The sequence below is a fragment of the Haliotis asinina genome, chromosome 7, assembly GCF_037392515.1.
Source record: "Haliotis asinina isolate JCU_RB_2024 chromosome 7, JCU_Hal_asi_v2, whole genome shotgun sequence".
NCBI classification, from domain to species: Eukaryota; Metazoa; Mollusca; class Gastropoda; order Lepetellida; family Haliotidae; genus Haliotis; species Haliotis asinina.
In genome coordinates, this window is record NC_090286.1 from 39,318,750 (window position 1) to 39,337,894 (window position 19,145).

The 19,145-nt window shown below is 40.2% G+C and overlaps 1 protein-coding gene across 1 annotated transcript; it reads right to left on the minus strand.

Annotated features, from left to right (window-relative positions):
* Positions 1 to 3,204: 3,204 nt before the first annotated feature.
* Positions 3,205 to 14,098, minus strand: LOC137291806 (uncharacterized). Its single transcript, XM_067823338.1, has 5 exons — positions 14,067 to 14,098; positions 11,940 to 12,000; positions 11,370 to 11,443; positions 10,270 to 10,302; positions 3,205 to 9,984 (listed from the first exon to the last, which is right to left on the minus strand). The coding sequence occupies exons 3-5, from the start codon at positions 11,383 to 11,385 to the stop codon at positions 5,786 to 5,788; spliced, it is 4,248 nt and encodes a 1,415-aa protein (XP_067679439.1). The 5' UTR covers positions 11,386 to 11,443; positions 11,940 to 12,000; positions 14,067 to 14,098; the 3' UTR covers positions 3,205 to 5,785.
* Positions 14,099 to 19,145: the final 5,047 nt, after the last annotated feature.

Consider the following 19,145-nt stretch of genomic DNA (forward strand, 5'->3'; position numbering starts at 1 on the left):
AGAACCAATGACATGTGTCAATCGAGCCTGACCGTTAGTCGACTCTTACGAAAGCACAGTCGCCTTTTGTGGCATGCATAGGTTGCTGAAGACCTATTCTACTCCGGATCTTCACGGGTCGGTACGTCAATGAAGAGAGCCGCAATGCTTGCTTACCGCACTACACAAATGTTACATGGATAAAATGGGTAATAAAGAAATTATTACACCACAGGCATATACTCTCGCTCGAGCAAAACAAAATTTCTCGTTTCGTAAACGTCGGATGACACACTTGTTCGTATGATTTTCTCTACATATTGCTCTCCGAAAAATATTGCGCTTTGTCCAGCAAACAAACAGTTTGTGCAGTGTAATGGATGGTATGCTTTTGTTGAGTTATGCTGTTAAATGCAGCCAGTACTTTCTTCCTATGCATCGTCTAATATATAATGTATAAGTTATATCCGCATTCTATAGCACGAATAAAAACTAAGAACAAATGTACTCGACGCCGTGACTAAGATATTATAAGCCATAGGCCTCTGAACATTCTCTTTCCACAGAGGTTACTTGCCATATCTTCCTACGAACCTCTGTTCTAATACGGCCATATTTGCTGGTTCTCATAAAATCCCCTAGCGCCAAATAATCACAACTCGAAGTGTCTCCCTTCTTTTTATCCAATCAGAACGCGTGATACATCGACTTTCATGGAGTGCATAAGGAAATTACCGAGGCCTTACGAATGGTTACTTTTGAAAGAACGTCGCTGATTGCACAACTAAATCAGATGACAACCAATCACGAATCTGGAACACTCGCTCCATGAAAGAGCCGTATTAGAACAGAGGTTCGTAGGAAGGTATGAGAAGTAACCTCTGTGGAAAGAGAATGGCCTCTGAAAGGCCTAAACCTACACAATTACGGCCCAGACAGTAGGAAGTCTAGCAATTCACCCGTCTCAACCACGAAACGCTAATAAAACATACGAAAGAAATCATTCAATATGTCATGTACCTGTGAAAGATATAATGAATTACAGTGTAAGATTTGATTTCGTAAAGCTGTAAAGCTGTAAAGCTGTAAAGCTGTGAAAACTTGTAACACCGAAGTCTGCGAAGTCTACAGCTGCGGACAATATTCATGCTAAATTTAAGCTGGACAGTACTTTTTTCAGAAAGTACACATTCCTAGTGTCCCCGGCCCTGATACTGCTGGAATATTGCTAAAAGCGGTGCAAAACTATACTCACTCACTAGGAATGATGTAAACGTTTGTGCGACCTACTAGTCTGAGTCGCCGTATTGAAGGTAGGGTCAAAGGTCACTCGTTATGCACTTGATGACGCAGATCACAGACGCAAATGTCAAACGGTTGCGTTTCAGGAAGAGATTCGTTATACAGCCTGTTTTGGGGGAAATAAAATGCTTTGGTGTGAGTCATTCATTTATGTTAAAAATCGTTCTGAATAATACACACTGAAGAAAGCGTAAACCGCCATGTGTCTTATTTCATGACGGGTGACGTTATGAGAGCGCCCGTATTTCATGTCAAAGATTTGGGTTCCATTCTCAGTACACTTTCGTCGAAAAGCCATACTTTTGAGAAGTGGCACGCAAATCAAAACTCACTCAAGTTGTAACAATGTGCAAATTTGTGTTTTGAAACTCGCTCAGCAATATTCTAGCTATATTGGGGCTGTAGGGTAGCCAAATGGATAGAACGTTCGTTCGTCACGTCAACAACCCGAGTTACAACCGCAGTAAGTGCTGCCGTATTTCCAAGGGATCCGGTGTAAAAACATACTCGCACAACAAATTCTGGAATGGGGACAAGACAATCCAAAGGACTGGTGTTGTGAGCAACGGTCCATGGTGTGTTCCTAAGATGACACGCTCTCCCCGGGTCCATCATTTCTTAACATTGTTTCCTTGCAAACGAAGTACCTCTTCAGTCAATGCAGATACCCGCTGTTGGTGGTAACAAATGCCAGGATTGCCACAGTATGTTTATTGGTGGATCCAGAATTAGGTTTCGTGTTCACATATGCTGATCTAATGAATGGTGTATAGCATATACTGCATAACGAATAGACATAAAGACTTATGTAACACTCTTTGTAAAACTGCAATACGACCATATGATACAGATCACAATATGGAAATCAAATCACAAAAAAGGTCATATAAGTCAACGCCACTAAATAATCAGTCTCCATTTCAGATTCCAAGATACGCTTGAAGCAAAATGGCGATGAAGATAGCGGTGAAAAGAAAAAGAGAAATCTGCTCTATGAATTAATCGAAAACCAACAGATGACAGGATTCGTTGTTCGCTACACACGTGGTCGTATCGTATCCCGTAGGTGGGACCCGTCACACGTGTAGTAAGTGCATAAATATAGTTCATTTGATCAAACAGGAAAAGGATTCAAGTAAAAATTGGGATTGTGACATCGCTTTTGTCATCGAAGGTCAAACATTGATGTCCACCACGACTTTCTTAGAACGCAAGGACCTTTATCACATGTACAATTGTGTAGCAGTAGTTGACGCAGATAATGCACCTTCCGATTGAGCGTTCCTATTTGTTCCCGAACTGACCTGTAATTCGGGATTTGTTACACCTGAAAAATACTAGCATTATTTTATAGGCTTAGTCTGTTAAAAGGAAAACCACCTATTCTATTTATTTAAAAGTTTGAGGAAATTATGTTACACTAAACAGTTATATTATTATTATTATTATTACTATATTATTACACTATTATACATAAAACGATATAAATATACTAGTGTTGCTATAACAAGAGCAGATGAAAATATTTCTGCAAGAATACGTTTTCAATTTTTTCTTATTATCATTGCAAAGGTATTATGTCAAACAGGATTTATTCTGCACAAAAGAGCTCTATGCTAATACTTGCATAATGTTTTGGGGGGTTATTTTATTATTTTTTTGTTCGTTTTTTTTAGCTATTGGAATTAAACAAAAGGTGTTATCACGTTTAGCTTTTACACCAATACTTGTGAATACTTCCACGAGTCGCTATTCGGATTGACCCGAGTAGTATTAATAATACTACTACCTAAAGAACACGGTTTGGGTTACGAATGTGACAAGTGTGAAGGAGTTGCTTCCCTTCCATTGACAAACTGATCCCATAAAAGCGAATGCATGAAAACCAGAACACAAACAGTATGAAAGATAACATAATTAGAATTGAAAATAATACTTTATTACAAACAGTTAGTACATCGCTAACGCTGCTTGATACTTCAGAAAAGAGGGTCTCTACTGATAAAATAACAAAGGTAGTAAATGAAATGAAAAATATCAAAAGTCAAGATGTTGATGAAATTCCAGTATGGTAAACACACTGAGAAAGATAGTGGGATATGGGCGTACAAACATTATCCTGAAACATTTCGGAATGTGTATACCTAAAGACACTTAGGTCAAACAAAAAACTGACACTAATCAACACATCAAATCGCTTTCACAAAAACATGAGAGAAGAAGAAGAAAAACACCCGAACGTTGTTGTTATAATGAATATTTCAACGCGTTATTGATTTACTCGTGGTGTTGATTCATGTACTTTATTATCAGATGATCACTACAGAATATATCCAAGATGTCCTCGAAATATCTGGGACAACCTTGCATCATAAATCATAAATCCACAAACTATATCATAACAGTATGCAAAGAAATATACACATGTATAAACACAAACATATATGTCTCTTGAAATCATGAAGATTTTTACTTGTATACTGGTACTTGACAGTTATATAGAAAGTGGGCAAACTGACAAATGTACTTCTAGGTTGGACCTGTCTCTCTACAACCAGTAACTGCATCATACCTGTGCTGTAACGATACAGATGTTTTATGGAGTGTAACCAAGGGTATGCCGTAGATTGTTCATAGTCATGACAAATATATTAGTATAAAACATGAGATACTTTGATCGTGTCAGTAGACTCGAGTATATGCCAAAAAGACAACATATTGACATAGATTTGAATTATATTCTTATATTTACATTCCGTGCTTTCCTTTAAGAGACAGTACAACGCTATTGTGGCATTTGCTAATACTCGTTTAATACTGGTAACCATTCTTTTATTTCTATGCAATTCTATCCCTAAATAAACATGGCTATCAACGATTTCTACTTTTCATTTTCCATATTTAAATTCTAATCTTGATGTTTTAGCCGGCCCCGAACCGAAAGCGACTTTTGTTTTTGATAAATACGTATAAATTCCAGTTTCCTCAACAATCATTAAATGAGTCTAACGATTTTGAAGAATTTTTTTTGTTTTTACAAAAAGATCAGTATCATCAGTATACAATAGTACTAAAAGTTGTAAGAATTCTTGTAGTTCATTTTCACTGGACATCTCTAAGTTAACTCCAGGTGGTTTTCCAAATCGTTTAAAAAGATTGAAAATAACAGTGGGGACAAATTTTCTCCCAGGGAAAATAACAAGAGGAATCATTCTTGAATTTTACAACTGATTTAATGTTATCGTACATATTTGTAATAAGCGTAAGGAATTTACCGTGAAGTCTAATCTTCTTTATCTTCATCCACTGGTCAATTTCTAAACAGTGTCAAATGCTTTCGTGAACTAATAAACGCGCAACGTTTTTGTTTTTGAGTCGAGATTATGTTAGCAAGTATATGAAAAACAAAAATGTTATCTATTGTTGTAAAGTTCTTTCTGAAAGCCGCTTGTGCGGGGATATCAAGTTGTTCATTTCTAGAAATTTAGAAAGTCAGACATTTCAAATACATGTGAAAACTTTTCCCACACAACTCAAGATTGTTATTGGTCTGTATGAATTGGGGTCATTTTGATCACCTTTATTTCCGTGTTATAATACCGATTAGCCACGATTCGGGAAGTTTCCCAGTTGAAAGTATAAGATTGAAGAAGTCGACGTAAAACCTTGCTAGTACATCCACCGATGAGAGAGAGAGAGAGAGAGAGAGAGAGTGAGAGAGAGAGAGAGAGAGAGTTATCAGTTGATATGGGGCAGTGAACATCTGAGGTCAAAGGTGTATAATCCAAAACGCCAAATGTTGTAAATAGCGGGGAAGTAATAACATAATCTATTAAATTTTGTCATCGCTGGTGACTTTACCTACATTTCTATCTTTACCCATACTTCCGTCCAGTATATACAAATTAAGATTTATACAAATACCTAACAATTTATAAGCAAAGTTATTTACTTTTCCATAAATTATAATCCTGCGATGACCTTTGTAATGGGAGGTTCTTATTTAAATGTATTTCAGAAGAAATATCTTCAGTTTCGTCTAATTTAAACTCCTCAAAGAGGAACTTATCACATAACGTACAGCTGCGCTATGCTTCTTCTAGATTATTATACTTTGAAACGGGATGGGAATCTGAGAGAAGGGTTAAAAAATTATCGTTATTTTATAAGATACATACTGGCCTTTCTCCATGATTTACTCCCCACCCCAAGTCCTCCCCACCCCCTGCATTTCATGTGAAACTTCATGTGAAACATAAATGTGCCCCCGTATCCTTCTCCTATGGGAAAAAGAAGCTTAATGTTCTGATATGAGATTCTGAAAAAGAAGCTTAATGATTTGTATACAAGATTAAGATATATGAGAAGTAAACTTAATTATGATGTATTTAAATGCAGTTCCTAACATATGTTTAATATTTACTTGCTATTCTAAACTGACTGACGCTCACTGCAACCTGTTGTATCTAATATTTCAGTTGTCATACTATATTGTCAAGAGCCTTCAATCACTGCCACTGCCGATACTTTCATCTCTCTGGTACACAATTGTTTGGTCTCCATCTTCTTTGCTTTTCAGTTCGCTCCTATCGCCTCTCTCAGCTTCAGCTTCACGATGTGAAGGTCTGTATGTGGCACTGGAAAATGACTGGCCAAAACCAGATGTGTTTGCAAACGCTCCCAGTGGGTTTGGTTGTGAAAAGGGAAGCGGAAAACCCAAATTACCCATTATGGTAGAGAAGTTTGGAACATATGGTACTTTACTCTTGCGCTCTCTTTTTGTCATGATTTGTAGCGGTGTTCTACCGCTGTGGTCTCGTGCATACTCATCAGCTCCACTATCTACAAGAAGCCGATAAGCTTCAGGCTTTCCGCTCTCAGCAACAAAATGAAGAAGTGATCTCCCATCTGGGTCTGTAGTCGAAATATCACCTCCTGCTTCTAAAAGTATTTTAACTGAGGTTTCTGCACTTTGCTCAGTAGATGCAACGTAGAGAATACTCTTTCCTTCGTTATCAGATACATTGGGATTTGCACCAGCATCTAAAAGCATTTTCATGATGCAATGTCTTAATTGTGTGGTTGATTTCTCCACTGATTCTAATGGTATTCCATAAGGACCAATAAAAGGATACATCATTTTTCTTTTAAGTGCTTCCATAGCGATGTTAACTCCCACACAGATGTGAAGTGGTGTGAGTCCTTTATTATCCATTGCGCAAGGATCCGCACCTTCTTTTAAGAGCTCTTGAACACAATCTTTGTAAAGGTTCTCAGAAGCCAGGTGGATAGATGTTCTGCCATTTTCATTAACAGCATTTGGAGCTGCTCCATGTTTCAAAAGCAGCCTAACAATTTGACAATTTCCACTTTGAGAAGCAATGTGAAGGGGTGTCATGCCTGTTTCATCGGCTACACGTGAGTCTCCATCTCTTTGTAAAAGTAATTCAACAAGTTCAAACTTCTTTTTCTCCACAGCCACATGAAGAACTGTTCTACCATTTGCACTGGCTATGTTTGGGTTGGCACCTCCATCTAAAAGTTGCTTAAAGTCGCAGGAGATGTTACCATGAACCAAAAGGTAAAGGACCGTCTCACCATCATTGTTCTGCTGATTGATGTGTCCAAAGCTGTTTCCAAATAACGTATATATGGTGTCGAAGTCTTCAACACCTGCCTTGCACGCTGCATGCAAGGCATTGTTTCCATCTCGATCACACTTCAGCAAGTCAAACCCCTTGTCACGAATGATTTGTATCACTTCAACGTCCTCTGACTGCACCCCAGGAAACAAAGCTGTCCTCCCAGCATTGTCCTCTGTATCTACTGGGGCCCGTCGGAGCCCAAACAGGTACAACAGCTTCTCTGCGGCATCTATACTAGATATAGCGGCTTTATGCAACACTGTTTCTCCCTTTTCATCCCTTGACTCCAGTGTGGCTCCTTTCTCACATAGCAACTTCATCATGTGTATCTCTCCATGGAGCGCAGCCTTCATCAGCACAGTCACTCCCTCAGTTTCCACAGTATTGACATCAGCTCCGTGATCGCATAGTAGCCTGACTGTGTCTAAATCATCATTTTGTAATGCCAAATGTAGACATGTCCTTCCACTGCAGCCTGAAAAGTTTACGTCAGCGCCAGCATAGACAAGGGCCTTCACTATCTCATAATGAGTTTTGTCTGAACATGTTAGTGGCGTATTATTGTCAGCATCAATGACATTAACTGATGCATTGGCCCGTAGTAGTAACTTCACACATTCCACAGATCCTTTCTCCACCGCTATATGGAGTGATGTTGACTTTTGACTTGTCCGTGCATTGACATCGGCTCCTGCTTGCATTAAAACCCCTAGGCTGCCAGCATTGTCAGCACTACATGCTGAATGAACGGGCATTTTACCCTTGTATTGGGTATTCAGGAAGTACTCCAAAAGAGCATCATTTCCCTGTTCTCCCACATCTTCTTGCATCTCACTTGATTCATCACCTTGAGTGTCTCCATCTTCCTGATCTTGTGTATCTCTTTGATCTTCGTGATCCACCCACTCTCTTTGGTCATCGGGATTTTCTGAATCTCCCACGTCCTCAGGGTCATTTGAATGTTCTTGAGGCGATGTGATATCGCCCTGGAGAGATTCCAAATATGAACAAAGTATGTACGTTTTCTGTTCACTTTGAAAATTAGACTTTGCTGCCAAATGAAGCACTCTATTGTCTTTGGTCTTACTAATGTCAACGCCATGCTCCAAAAGAAGAGCCACATTATGGGCCACACCAAAGCTCAAAGCTTGATACAGAGGCTTACTATTGAAAAACTCCTCATTGACATCAAGATCCATCCTCAGTAGGTGTTTCATGATAACAGATACACGGTGAGTTGCTGCCATCCACAGCAGAAACTCGGGGTCAGGCATGCATGCAGTTTCAATCATTTTCTCTGTGATATCCTCCATTGTTCGATTAGAATGACTCATATCTATGATATTCTCGCCCATGTTGGAAAGCAAAAAACAAAGACGGTCTAACCATTTATTCAGTATGGTCATTTCCCTCTTTTTAAATTTGCTGTCAAAGAGATGTTGGACAACAAGACTGTTATCCTTGAAAACAGCAGCACAAAACATATCCTGTAATTCCATGTTCTCAGTGACAGCTGAAAGAATATGTTTAGCAACTCCATCAGTGCTGTTTGATGTGTATGGCGATCCACATAAAGCACGGAAGCAGCTTTCATCTGGAGTGACGCCCATATTCAAAAGCATGTTGGCTGAAGTAAAATCGTTCATATATACTGCGCATGCCAACAGCTCTGTGAGCATTACGGTCGGAGAATCGTCTTTCAGAACAGTAGTTAGTAAATCAGCAAGGTTTCCTATTTGCTTGAGTAACATACATGGTAGGATGAATTTGCATTCGAACAAGCATCCATCCACTCGTTGGCCAATCTCGATCTCAAGTTCATGAGGCATTACAAATGTCAAAATGTCCATCAGCTTTTTCTCGCCTTTCCACCTTTCAAACATGACATCTGTGAACTCTTCGTCATGCAGAGCAGGGTGGTCGAGGACTACCAAAGTGTCTTCAGATAGGAGCACCTCTGTGATTCTATCAGCAAGAACCCCATAACTGTCCTCAGGAACCATCACAACAACTTCATTTGACTTAGTCCCATGTATCTGAGTCTTTACCATTTCTACTAACAACTTTGCAGGGCATATTCCAAGAAACATGTGTGGGTATACCCTTGACACAAATGCAAACAGCGCATCAAATATTGACTGATGGTGAAACTGGAACTTGTTGTCGATGTTCTCCAAGTAAACATCACAAAGTGACTCTGCCTTGACCTGTATAGCTCTGGAGCTGGGCGGAGAAGTAGGGTTACATAACCCACTTTCAATGAGGGTTTCGATCTGCTGTGTCTTCTTCGGAGATCTCATTGGTGTATTTGGCAAGTGACCACCATTCATCATCACGAGAAGAAGTACCATATATCCAAGTGGATCACTTTCTTGGAGTATTTCAATTTCCTCTGTTATATATTCATATGGTTTGAAGAAAAACTGAATACCTTTAGCCTTCGCTTTACTACTGCTGGCGTAATACTTGCAGCACTGGGGGAAACCAAGAGCCCCGTCCACTTCAACTGCTTTTCTGATTTCCTCATCACTAATAGTTAATTTCCCACAATACATTCTCATCAGTTTCTTCTTTTCTCCGTGTCGGAGAGCATATGGCCCAGAGTCTAGAGTGATACACTTAATGTTGTTTATCAGTTTGTACTTCTTCACTTGACTTTCGCACTGGGCGCTTATTTCTGGTCTGGACGTTACTATGAGATATATGTGTCCAGATTCAACAGCAGGCCACATGATGTCAAACAGTCTGCTCCACTCGTCCACCCTAGTCTGCACAAGGCTGCTGCTTCCAAAGATGTTGTCAAGCATCACCACATACTTTCCCTCAGTTTGTGGGACCAGCTTCCATTCTGTGCATGACGTAAGTATAAGAGGCTGTACGCCTTTCTCCTTGGAGATGTCATCCAGAATCTTCAACCCTATCCTTGATTTACCTGAACCAGATTTCCCCTTAATGAAGACGCTTCCAAATGATTTTAGAATCTTGAGGGCTGATCTCTCAGCAAAAGTAGACACAAATCGTGACGGATCATCGTGATGTATGAGAAGCTGGGTGGATTCTAAAAGCAAAATACATTATATACTGCTTTTTAGTGTCCGGTGTGTTACTCACAGCTAAACACAAATAGAACTAATACGTTGATCTAAAGTATCAGTGACATCATACAGGAGTATTTACAATGTTCAAACTAATCGACGTATTATAGTTGACTCGCAAATTTGACGTATAGTTTACAAAGACAGAGTCCGGTTTAGAAAAGAAAGGTTAGACACGTATTCTTGAACTTTAAATCTGACGAAAACTCATATTCTTGTCAAAATTGAAAAATGGTATAAAAACTTACTGGCTATATTATCAAGCCGTGAACCAGGATTATCTGAAACAGAAACAGATTCCGGTTTCGTTTAACACTGGCCTCATCAAACACATACCCTTACACCTAGAGAGACTTCATAATATAAAGGAGCAGGTCGTTGGCCTTAAACTGTGATACTGTTGGAGCAGGATTCCACCCCTTTGGCAGGATAGAAACCTTTCCTCTCTGTTTGCACGTGAGACATAGGTACCTCCCAACCCTAATTTATTACTTATAGAAACATTAATTCATAGAGATTAGATATTCCATTCCATGTTAAAATGAAACCCCTTGAAAAATCTTATCCTGAAAGCTTTTTTAATTAAGAGATACATTAAGCTTTGAATAATACTTCAAGGTAACAATAAAATACAGTTTACATTAACATTCGGCTTGTTGTCAACTCTACATTCTATCGCTTATTTCATGTTCTCAATTTAAATCAGTGTACAGTGAAAGAATTATTCAAATAAAATCATCTTAGTCTAAAATTATAGTGTTGGCTCGGCAACTCACCTTCTGAGCTGTCTTGTCAAAAATACACATCATATGTATGTAAAAGATCCTAAAATATGGAGACCTTTAAGGCCCTTTTCCTTCAAATTTCAAGATAAGTTGACAGTTGAAGATAATGAAAAGGGAACGCACAAAATACTGTTCACACATAAATAGGAAGATGCTTTCTCTGTCGCTCTCTCTCTGACCCGTGAAGGTCCTGAGGCCTTCAACAACCCGTGCTTGCCATAAAAGGCGACTGTGATTGTCGTAGGAGGAGGCGACTAACGGGATCGAGTGGTCAGGCTCGCTGACTTGGTTGACACACGTCATCGGTCGCCAAATGCGCAGATCGATGCTCATGTTGTTGATCAGTGGATAGTCTGGTCCAGACCCGATTATACACAGACCGCCCCCATATAGCTGGGACATTGCTGAGTACGGCGTAAAAGTAAACTTCCTCACTCACTGTCTCTCTCTCTCTCTCAAAAAAAATATAAATAAATAAAGAAAGAAAGAAAAAGAAAAAGAAAAAAATGATAGAAAAGAATCCGATCCAAAACATTACAACAGTCACACAAATGCTTGTCTACCTGTTTGGGACGCCATGTCGCCTCTTAGATTACGTTTAGAGCACTTGCCAGTCGTTATACAGCTGTACTTGGCTCTACGGATAAACAATATAATATCAACATTACAACGTGTGACATTACAAAAGAGTGAGTGAGTGAGTGAGTGTGTGTGTGTGTGTGAGTGAGAGAGAGAGTGTGTGTGTGTGTGAGAGAGAGAGAGAGAGAGGGGGGGGGGGGCTTTTACAGGGCTCATTGAAGCGGTAAGCTAAATTTGCCACTGAAGACATAGTAGAACATCTTGAGTATAACTTTCTACAACACTACTGACTCTGGAGACAAGTGAAACTAATGTCAGCTTTTGTAACTGAACAAGACCGAAGTAACATTAAACATTATTCAGTGTGTAAGGTGGGTCAGCGCGACATGTTTTCCGGGTAAAGGAGATCGGGCTGACAAAGACTGTGTACATTCATGCCGGTGTTACATTCATATTAAGTGTGACCTATAACACTATTTTGAATGTTTTACTTATTCATACGACATGGGATTGGCACTTGATCAAATTCTTGTCGCCTGTATGTGGCTCTATACCTGTGTCTCGCTTCCAGAACTGCCCGGTTTCAGCCTCTCAGTCTCTTCGGGTCAGCATTGTCTGTAATGCAAACACTCCAAGTGAACCGAGTGTAGATTTCCGTCACGCTGAACCTTCACTTGGGCTCCTCTTCAATTTAGCTGCATTTTTCACGTCAAAGTAACAGATTTTCAAAGTGTAAGGCTAGTGCTGTCTGTTTGCTTTTTGCTAATGGAAACGCGTGTACACATAAATCATTATTCTGTATACGACGACATCAAAGTAGTTGGTGCATAGCATAGCTTTGGCATGTAATCATCATGCTATTAAGTATATAGAGGATACTAAACGACCTTCCGTGTAATAACATTTCTATTAAAACGAGTCAATGATTTGGTATCAAACGAGCGAAAGTGTATGACACTTTATTATGGATGTATGACACTTTATTATTCCCCGGCTACCTGATTGGTGTAGAGGCGGTCACGTGGTCGTAGACAGGAAAGCATAGTAACTCTAACGCAGGTCCGACTAAAACTGATATTGAGTTACAATGACGTCACGCTATGACGTCAATTTATTGTTTACATGTCACTGTACTGTTGACTTAACGTTATTAGTTTGTAGTGAAAATGAACAGAGGATATCATATTCGTGCCCATGTCATACTATGTTTACGACAAGAGTGCCTAAATGTTGGTATTTCCCGAGCGAAAACCAAATGTACTTTCAAATACAGGCTGGCTACCCGCCGTCTCCGCATATGGAGCGAAACGTCACAGAATAAACGTGACGTCATAACATTATTCATGACGTCACGTCACCATGACAAAATGATATTTTGCCCTAGGGCATCGTTTGAAACATATGAACCCTTAAGATGGTTTTGCCCTCGTAGGTAATAAAACATTATTATCCACGTTATTATTATTATATACTTCGTAAAGGTGTTTTATAACAAAGTGTTATGGCACATATGTGTCATAACACCTTCGAGTGATTTGATTGGCTAATACGTGAACTTTGACATTACTGATACTACTTTCATCACTCATTCCATTCATGATTTTCATTCACGTTTTCACACCTGAGAGCATGTAAAACGAAACCACTTCTATGGAATTAGATAAAATGTATTTCATTTATTGTGGTTACTAGCATTATTTTCAATTCTATGATAACTCAAGTTTCTGTAATAAAAACGAAAATAAAACAATCTATAAAAATACGTAAACAAATACATCTAGTAGGCCTCTCACGAGTGTAAACAAATATGGCGTCACCCTTAAAAGTTATTGATTTCGTCCAAATTGACGGACAACTGGTTGGAAGAGTTGTGAATGTTATCAAGAGATTGAATACCTTCTGCGTGTATGTTGTCAGGACTGCACAGCAACACACAACAGCAAAAGCCTCGCTAAAGCTCGTGACAAAACAAAAAGATTTCACTCGGGACATAAACTTGATATGAAAGGGGAAGCTCGTTTAATATCCTATAAGTACTTTTCTTGACTAAATGGACATGGTTTAGTTTTTAGAAGCATTTATGCAATTACATAATAAAACAAGTATGGACTGGTGAATTCGGTCAATGCCTGTTTTCATGGTCCCGCGAAAAGCAACATCGACATCAGACTTCGTCCTCGGTCACTATAACATTTTGCGGGGTCATATAAACAGGTATTGACCTCATCACCAGTCTACAATTGTGGATTGATTATACCATAGATGCTGAAAGGTGCTTAACCAGTTCATCCGCGACCGTGTAAGTTGAAACAAATAAAATTAATTATTCGATAAATACTAAATAATAAATAAGTAAGAAAACCGTTAATTTCGCGTTGGCACATTCTCTATTTCGTGTTGATAATTCATATTTGTAGATTTTGTTTTGCAGATTGCCGTCCTAAGTGGTCGAAGGGGCCTTTTGATAACAAATAATATGCTCATGTCTCGACAAGGATGATAATTGTGAGAATGCCCACAGCTAATAGAAACCACTTACAACAGGGGTCATTCCAAGCATTACGTCAGGGCTCTCTGCATTGACAATAATATAAATTCCTCTACCAGCAATGAGATATACCCAGTTTGTCAACCAGAAAGGAACGTATTTTGAATCGTCATGTACAGAAAGGTTAACCTACCTGCATCGGACGCCATATTGGTCCTGTAGGTCAAGGTGACCTGGCGATTCCTAGTTTCAGTTTGCGTTTATTCTTGGATATACGGAAAAGTCACATCTTAAACGCACGATTACATTTTGTATAAGGCCTTGACACAGGTCCTGTCAAAAAGTACCCTTCACATTAAAGATGAAAAGATAATAGAGTTCGGTACGAGCGGTAGGGTGTGCCAAGTATTCGCTGCGATTCTCTTTGTACAGTTAGTGTTCCCTTATGCTGGCGCGGATTCATTCATTCATTCATTCATTCATTGTGTCTGTCTCAACACATCCGCATCTGACCTCTTCCGGATCATAGTTAAAGGGAGGTCTTGTCTCCAAAGCATCAGATAAATCATTACAGATGGAATTCTCTGTTGCATTTTACCTCAGGAATTACAGGAAGGTAATATTATCACCCGAAAACATCTCAACATGTAAGAGTTTGTAAATTTTGTAGTAACAGCGGAATCGAAGGCGAGAATCACTTTTATTCAAATTGGAGGTACAATTTATGAAAAGAAATTCTCAGACATGGAGTTTTTTCCTCTACTTCTTTTACAATATTTACATGTGATGAATGGTCCTCATTTGAATTATTGGAACACGGAGGCCACTATGAACTTCTTTGTGTTTTCCCCAATCACTAGGCGCCACTCTTAGACGTTTGTGTTCACTCTTCGAAACGCAGCTTGTTTAAAACTTCACGCATACAAATACCATTCACTACTGTGTATACGTTGTGTCAGCGGCTTGCTAGGCCATCTGTCCAGCTTTGCCGGTCGCACCTACGAAACATTCGGAGGTAGGTCATCCAGATTCAGCACATTTTACACAAACTAAAACACCGGTATATCAAACGCCAGTCCCCCAGATGCCAGTCGATATAGGTTCGCTCCTAATTTCATCATTACCACGTGGTCAGTGACGTCATCAGACTCTGGTATCGTCTGATCCAAAACATTAGAGATCACGTGATCCTCAACCTCGTGCTCTTCGGGCAGAAGGGATAGGTCATAATTCAGATGAAACTCCTGAAAGATGCAGCCAATTCTTGAGATAAGGTCAATGTCATCCAGTTTTCGTCTTCTACGAGGTATTTCAGATTTTAAAATATGCCGGACAGATATTGGTTCTAAGTCTGTGGATCCTTGTGCATCATCTGCTTCTCTGGGTGAGCGTTCTTCGGCTAGAAAATGATCGTTTTCTTGACTGACGCTGGATTTGAGACCACCAACACTTCCACAAATAAGGCTGATATTCACTGGACTAATAAAATGTTTCTGTCCAAATGAATCAAAGTTATCTTTTAAAGTTTTGAACACCCTTTCGACGGAATCTTTAAAAAAATTCGCATCCAATGTTTCGCCAACCATGAATTCAGTTTCAAATTTACCCCTTTCTGGTGTATTTACAGTGCGTAACATAATTTTTTGTGGACTTACATCAAAATACCTTTTAAGCCCAACTTTTGAGTTAACAGAGCACTTATTTGGGGTAATGTCTGTGTTGGTATCCGTTTCCACTTTGGTACAGATTTGTGATGTTTCGTCGATGCCAGATTGATTTTGAACAAAAAGCGTATCAGAATCGTCATCAGACAAAATGCTGATGCTTAAAGGAGACATGGTCGTATCCGGTGACGACGTGGTGTCATCAGTGCAAAACAGCTTGCACGCAACACCGGGCATGCGCATAATCTTAACACCACTGGTGACTTCCGGGTCGCCTCTTACTTCAGTTTGATTTTCACTCCGAGGTTCAAACGTAGCTTTGACGTCAGTGGGTGTTTTCCTTGGACTGCACGAATGACGAAGCTTTAAGGACCTTGTTCTATGGCCTCTTATCCTGGGAGGTGTCCAGACGTGAACTGTGCTTTTCATTGGGGACACTAAACTCTCTGTAAGCCTCTCATTTGACGTCCGATCGGCTGTGTAGGGGGTTTGTAGGCAAGCGCGGTATGCAAGCTCGACATTGGCATTTGGTCCATGTGAAGACATCCCGGGGACTTTGGACACTGTGTGTTGGTTTCTTAGATTGCTCGAGGAAGACTGAAGATATATATATAAAGACATCAGTGAGTGAGTGAGTGAATGAGTTTAGTTTTACGCCGCTTTTAGCAATATTCCAGCGATATCACGGCGAGGGACACCAGAAAATGGGCTTCACACATTGTGCCCATGTGGGGAATCGAACCCGGGACTTAAGGGTGACGAGCGAACGCTTTATCCACGAGGCTACCCCACCGCCCCTATAAAGACATCAAATCTGAACATACTCACATGTTCTGACCCAAACAATCATCTCGGACAATAGCAGTATGTATCAATGCCACGTTCATGGTGAACGGGAAGAATACAACCACCGATGGAAATACAGAATTGAGACATCCCAGGACTGACTATAAACAACATGTCACCGCAGCATATAATTTTGGCTTACTCGCATTTCAGAAGACGCCACGCCTCATGGAACATCACACATACCTCGGGCCTAGAAAGATGCATGTTTGAATCTGTGGCAGAATCGCGTGGTTCAATATGTTCCATCTGAGAGGGCGGTACAGCTGCCTTCGGAGTATAGATGGTCCTGGCTCCCGTCGTCATTGGCTTCAACTATTGGTGATAGAATATATCATACAGTCTAAAATCAGCCGGTTTTATCTCATGACTGGATACAACCATAATGTTACATTAGTATCAGTCCTTTCTTATGTCTCAGCGATTGTGCCGTGTGTCCGTGTGTGTGTGTGCCTGTGCGCATGTATGTGTGTGTGTGTGTGTGTGTGAGAGAGAGGGAGAGAGAGAGAGAGGGGGGGGGGGGGGGGGAAGAGAGAGAGACACCACTCAGCCACAAAACGTGATAACTATTATTAATGCAGCTTAAAATAATGGTTTTGGTTACGGAAGCATGTCAAAAGTGCGCCACACTCAGCAGTATTCCAGCTATATGGATTTTCCTGTAAAGCCAGCTAGGGTCAATGCAGGCAGCTAAACCTGATCTGCCTAAGGTGATCTGCCCTCGGCTGCTGGTGATCTACAGCCCGTTTTCAGTTGTACTGTCCAAATTAGAAATCCGGTTTTAGAGATATATTCTAGTTTTATTTTTGTGTCTGTGATTGTCTAGTTGTTTTACTATCACTTGACAACTGATATAGTATGACCAGAAATTATTGAGAAGTTTAGGAATATGTTTACTTGGATTTCTAGTATGAACAACCTTGACCAACTCTCATGTGCTTGGTTTCATTCAAGACAGAGACAACTCCGTTAATCCTTTTTCATTAGTTTGTGAAGAGTTATCCCTCGTTGTTTACTTGCTAGCAGACGACATTTTCATTTTTCCTCGGTATAGGGTATGAGTGAGTGAGTGGGTTTAGTTTTACGCCGCTTTTAGCAATATTCCAGCAATATCACGGCGGGGGACACCAGAAAATGGGCTTCACACATTATACTCATGTGGGGAATCGAACGCGGGTCTTCGGCGTGACGAGCGAACGCTTTAAAAGCTAGGCTAACCCACCGCCCCTAGTGAAAAGGAAGTTGATTCTAGACTATTATAACAAGGACATCGGCTAAAGTGATTTAAAGTAGAACAGGCGCCCATTTGCCCACTGGTTTTCATGTTTTGAAACAAATTGCAAACGGATGTGAAGTTAAGCACCGGGGAGGTGCAGGATGGCCCTGAAAATTGATTGTCGGTGACAGGTGGCGGCTTGGTATTCTTGTTTCTAAACACAAACGATGGAGTTTAGAAACCTCAAGGCTGTATATGACTGATAGAGGAACCGTGGTTGTCTCTAAGCAGCCAATTAGAACTGAGCTGCATGCAGTGGTTTGGCAGTAAAGTCGAGGAATTCGGATTATTCCATCACCGACCATGAAACCTGAACAAAAGGAGCGAAGTCTGAACTAGTTCTTACATCACAGAAAATTTAACTGGGACAAGGTGATTTTCTCAGATGAATGTTCTGTGTGGCTGCTTCCTAATACACTAAAATTCTGGACCAAACAAACTGAAAAACCTTTGTATCAGCACCAAAACTACAGTCCGATAATTGACATGTGGGATGGCAAATCTCCTCGTCACAATATGGTTGAAAAATTGCCGATGTGGCGTTAATCTTAACTCACTCACACACTCCAGTTACATGGCGGCGGTCTGTAAATAATCGTGTCTGGACTAGTCAGTCCAGTGATCAACAGCATGAACATCGGTCTACACAAATGGGATACGATGACGTGTCAAGGAGCATGACCAGCCCATCCTGTTAGTCGCCTTTTGCGATAAGCACAGGTTGTTTAAGACTTGCTGAAACATGTCACTGTTATAACTGACGCTTCGAATACCTTTCTGTGTTGATGTCCAATTGGTTGTGAATATATTTTGAATTCTCGTATCTCGAGATTAAAATCACATTGAGTCATACCGATGAAAGTGGACAGTTATTTACTTTTTTAAATAAGTATCTGCCGCCATAAAACAGCGGCAGTTATTCGCCGGAGTAAACAAAAAATGGCGTTAGCTCGCTTCGATGTAAATATAGCTTCTGTGCATGCCTGTACACTTCCGGGGACCCGTAAAGTGCAGTTTACCCGTATCTAACAAGCATAGCAGTATGAGTGTGAGAAAATGGTTTAGGATTTTGAACAAGTACGGTTATCAGAACCACACAAACAACTAGTGTGAAATCGACGTTTGTCAACCTACCTTAATGAGTGCCCTAGGGAAACAAACAATCTTGATACACTGTTGCTTCACTGAAGTGATTGTGTCCTCTGTGATAACTCCCTGGTTGCCAAAGCATACAATGTTGCTTAGCACGGTGAGACACACAAGTCAAGGGGTGACGTCATAAAACCGGCGTCATAATCACTGGTGACGTCACAATTGGGCATTATTCATTCAGGATTGTTGCATGTTTTCCACTCTCCTAAAACGAGTTCCATCCGGTACGCCAACATAGTTATAGCATTTGTTATACCATAAGTCACAGCAGCGCATGAGTGTGCACTTTTTCGGTTCACGGGGGAATGAATCGAACAACCAACGTGCAAACCGT